The sequence below is a fragment of the Lipotes vexillifer genome, unplaced genomic scaffold, assembly GCF_000442215.2.
Source record: "Lipotes vexillifer unplaced genomic scaffold, Lipotes_vexillifer_v1.1 scaffold53, whole genome shotgun sequence".
Taxonomy (NCBI): domain Eukaryota; kingdom Metazoa; phylum Chordata; class Mammalia; order Artiodactyla; family Lipotidae; genus Lipotes; species Lipotes vexillifer.
Genome location: NW_006791814.1, coordinates 3,145,591 through 3,149,979, shown reverse-complemented (window position 1 = coordinate 3,149,979; position 4,389 = coordinate 3,145,591). Strand labels below are relative to the sequence as shown.

The 4,389-nt window shown below is 49.2% G+C and overlaps 1 protein-coding gene across 1 annotated transcript in view; it reads right to left on the bottom strand.

Moving 5' to 3' along the window:
• Positions 1-4,389, bottom strand: part of L3MBTL1 (L3MBTL histone methyl-lysine binding protein 1) — a 38,164-nt gene that overhangs the window by 1,632 nt on the left and 32,143 nt on the right. Inside the window, exons 18-19 of the mRNA XM_007464749.1 lie at positions 3,756-3,913; positions 3,260-3,322 (exon numbers count right to left, since the gene is read on the bottom strand). Coding sequence (XP_007464811.1) covers positions 3,260-3,322; positions 3,756-3,913 — 221 coding nt within the window. The remainder of the gene's footprint in view (positions 1-3,259; positions 3,323-3,755; positions 3,914-4,389) is intronic.

Genomic DNA, 4,389 nt, shown 5'->3' with positions numbered 1-4,389 from the left:
AGGGGTGGCGTATGGTGAGCACAAGGGCCTTTTCTCTCAGCGGCTGGGCCTGGCTGGGCTGCGGAGCCTCTGGGCAGGAGGGCCATGTGGCTCCTGGTCCCATCATTTGGCTTGAAGAATCCCCTCCTCTGGGTACTGGGACCCCTTTTTTGAAAAGGTATCATCCCTCCTATGCTCCCTCCTTAAAAATCATGGCAAACAAAACACTTCTATGGTGTTTCTTATATGGCCAACACTGTTCTTAAACACTTTTCGTATATTAACTGATTTAATAATTCTCACAACACCCCTCTGAAGCAGTACCAGTATCAATTACCCCCATTTTACAGGTGAGGAAACTGAGGCAGAAAGACTAAGGAATTTGCCCTCATCACATGATGCTGGGCCAGGCACACAGCAGACTTCAATAATTATTTGCTGAGTAAATTAAACAAATACATGACAGCTACTATAAAGGTGACAAAGGGAGGACTGGCAGACTTTTCTTAGGCCCATCAGTGCCAACCACCAGACTGAACAGACTACCCCTAAGACCATCTATCTGATATGCTCTAATTTCTCACTCATGAAGCATCCCTCTAATGAATGGTCTGTGTCCTGGCTGGAAAGAATCCTGACTCATGTCCCTGAAAGCATCAGTTCAGCCAGAGAAAGCCCATTCCTTGGAGCACGGTCCTCCCTGGGGAAATGGATGACATGGACCAGATCCCGGAGAAGGTAATCCTCAGACCCTGCAAAGGTCCTCCTCCACCCTGAGATTCTATTTGATGCCCGTGGGCCACCGGCACACCTTCCCCGCTTTTGCCATTGCTTTTTTGTTTCACAGATAATGCTGAACTGAGATACACAGCAGATGTTCCTGGGAGAGATAGACCTTTTCCTAAAAAGGGGAGGATGCCCAAGGATCAAACTCTAGGGTGATTCCACAGCTGGCTAAACCACTGCACTCAAAGAGCGTTGATTTGTGACCTGTTGTCACCTACAGGAAGATCTCTAATGGGTGTCATGTGCTTCTGCTCTGTCTCATTAAACACATGCGGTGAAGACTTGGTGGAAGACACAGAAAGCTTAGTTTTCAAATGTACAAGTTATATGAGGCTGGAAAGCCCTATGGATATCAGAGATGACAGAATCAAGATTTAAAACAATGAGACTGTGAAACCAACGAGAGAACATTTAATAGGGATAAATGTAAAGTTTTACATTAGGCTAAAAAAAAAAAAAAAACCCCAGTGGTACAAGTAACACACTGGAAAATTTGGTTAGACTATAATAGATAATTGACAGAAAAGGCACTTGGGGGACTTTGATGAACTCCAAACTGGTGTGATGTGGCTGTAATAAAGCTAGTGCAAACTTAAGTTTTGCCAGCAAAAACATAGGGTTCAAATTTGGAGGAGAAAACAATGCGAGCGCCCACTAACAGAACTGTGGGATTTTCGTAAAACAGGGCACTGCTCAGAAATAAAAAGGAGCTAATTACTGGTGTACACTGTAACATGGATGAACCTGCAAAACATTACACTGAAAAGAGACAAATGCAAAAGAGTACGTGCTGTATGATTCCACTTATATGAAGTTCAAGAACAGGTAAAACTAATTTATGGTGCTAGAAATTGGAACGGTGGTTGCCTATGAGAGCTAACGAAAGGGGCCAGGAAAGAACTTTCTGGTATGATGGAAATGTTTTATATCTTGATTGACATGTTGGGTTCAGGGTGTATACAGTTCACAAAACTTGTAGAATTGTACTTTTAAGATGTGTGCATTTCACTCCATGCATATTTTACCTCCATTAAGAAAACAAAACATCTAGGTGTCAGTTCATAGGTTGTAACAAAGGTCCCACTCTGGTGGGGATGCTGATAATGGGGGAGGTTGTGCATGTGTAGGGGGCAGGGGGTACGTGGGAACTCTCTGTACCTTCCTCTCTATTTTCCTTGAACCTAAAACTGCTCTAAAAAAAATAAAATCTTTTTAAAAACAAAAGCAACAGACATACAGGGGAGCAGCAGCCCAGTGTGTTCTGTGTTGGTCAGACGGCATCTGAAACTCAGTGCACAGACACATTCTGATAAGAAGATCATCAACCCAGAAGGCAAGCACCCAGAGTGGGGAGGAGTTTGGGAGCGCCACCACCCAAGGGTCAATGAAGAAACTGGCTGTGTTGGGCCTGGATAAAGAGATTCTTCCAGGGAAAGAAGAATATACTTCTTTCTCCTGGGCACCTGACCTGGAGGTGGCATCTAGGGGGAGCTGAAACTACGCTCTCTTGGGTTAAGGGGGGTATGTGTATTCTTTGGAAGGAAGACCTAAACAAACTGAAAGGTCCCTTCCAATTTCAAACTCTACGAATTAGGCGAGTCATGATAAAGCTCTTTATTTGAGGATAACTACACATTGAAAGCCAGAAACACCATGGATTGAGCTCTCCCTGTATCAGGCATGTGGCTATAGTGATGTGATTTGGATATTACTCTACATACAGCATTGGTAGATAATAATATAGATGCTGATGATATAGTTACACTAGACATTCTGGTATAGTGATCCACTCATCATTTTCAGCGCTCACATGGCCCTGCAAGGCAGTCATCATTACACCCATTTTATCTCTATTTTTTTGGCCATGCTGCATGGCTTATGGGATCTCAGTTCTCCAATCAGGGATTGATCCTGGGCCATGACAGTCAAAGCGCCGAATCCTAACCACCAGACCACCAGGGAACTCCCCACCTCTATCTCACGGATGAGAAGATGCAGACTCAAAAGAGCTCCAAGCAGCAGAATTAGGATTCAAATCCACCTGTCCACAAAGCTAGTGGTCTTTCACCTACAGCTCACTGCTTCTCAACTTTGGTAAGCTTTTGGGTCTTAATTTTAAGTGTGTGTTAGGATCCTTGCAGTAAATGGCAATAGCTGTGCCAGTCAAAATACACTTTAATTGACTGCCATTGAGGAAGCTAAGTTTGGAAAACAAAAGTTCGAGCAGAGAGCACAATTTCTGTTGTGAGTGGAATCCTGTTTCCAGGATGGTTTCCCTTCCTGAGGACGGTCTGAACAGAGGGTTTGGTTCCCAAGCTGGGCCATGGTGCGTACCAGATTTTTCCCAGAGACGTGGGTCACTATGACTGGTCCCCCTAGGTGGGACGACAGAGGGCCCTCTCTAGCTGGGGGCAGTGCTGGGGAGGGCTCCTGCGTCCTGCTATCTCAACGATGGTGACCCTCCTCTGTCCCCACCCTGCGCTTTGCACCTTACCTCATCTTTGAAGAGCCGTGCTTGGTCCTCACAACCTGTCAGGGTCTGAACAAAGCCGAAGACCTTGGAAACCAAAGGAGACGTGTTGCCAAGGGGACGGGGCTTGGGAGAGGAGGGAGGAGGCACGGGCCTACTCGGCCTTGGTGCCTCCTGGGCTATGGCAGTGTTGCTTTTTCTTATCAGCCTAAGAGGATCTTGCATCTTTGTGCTGCTGGGTGAGTGAGGTGGGGCCCCTTGCTCCCGAGGCCCAGGCCTGAGCCTGTCTCTCCTGCTAGACTAGCAGCATGCCCTCCTCCCCATGCACTAGGATGGGCCTATCAGACAGTCCCTCAGTCCCCGCCAAGGCCCCCACTGACCAGCTGGGAGGGAATGTGGACCGCAGGAGGTTGAGTCAGGAGCGGTGTGGGCCTCTGCCCGACAGGGGCCTTTCCTGAGCCCTCCTGCCAGGGTGCGGTGAGGGCAAAGCAGAGGAGGAGGAAGAGGGAGGGGCCCTCACCTCATTGATGGTCCACTTGGCGACTGTTGAGGCCGAGATGCCCGCCACTCCTGGCAGGAGCTTGCGGTGCTGCTCCCAGCACGCTGACAGTGACCGGTCGGGGTGGGCTGACAAGGCCGACATGAAGAGGGACTGGTGCATGACGTCAGTGGTCAGTGCTGGAAGGCAGAGGCAGAGGCAGAGGCAGAGGCAGAGGCAGAGGCTGGCGGCCAAGGCCGAAGGCTAACCTGGTCCCCGAAGCCCGCTCATCCCCAGGCCACCTAAGAGACTGGCTGGCAGAGTGGGCAGGACCATGGCCCCTTTCAGACAGCCCTGCAGAGTCAAGAGGGTGATCCAGATCTCCTGACTCCTCATCCAGTGCTCGCTCCTTGGGGTAAAGTGGGTTCCTCACGTTACAGACTGTGTAGGATGACCCCACCCCCATCCTTCTGAGGCTGCATCACCCTGGGCCCTTCGAGGATGCTCTTCTCTCCTGGATCTGCTGCAGCATCCCAGAAACACCACTCTCTAGATACCTTGCATCAAAACGGCCCCCAACATCAAGCAACCTCAGCCCGGGCATCAAAAGTCCATTCTGGGGCTCCCCTGGTGGCGCAGTGGTTGAGAGTCCGCCTGCCGATGCAGGGGACAGGGG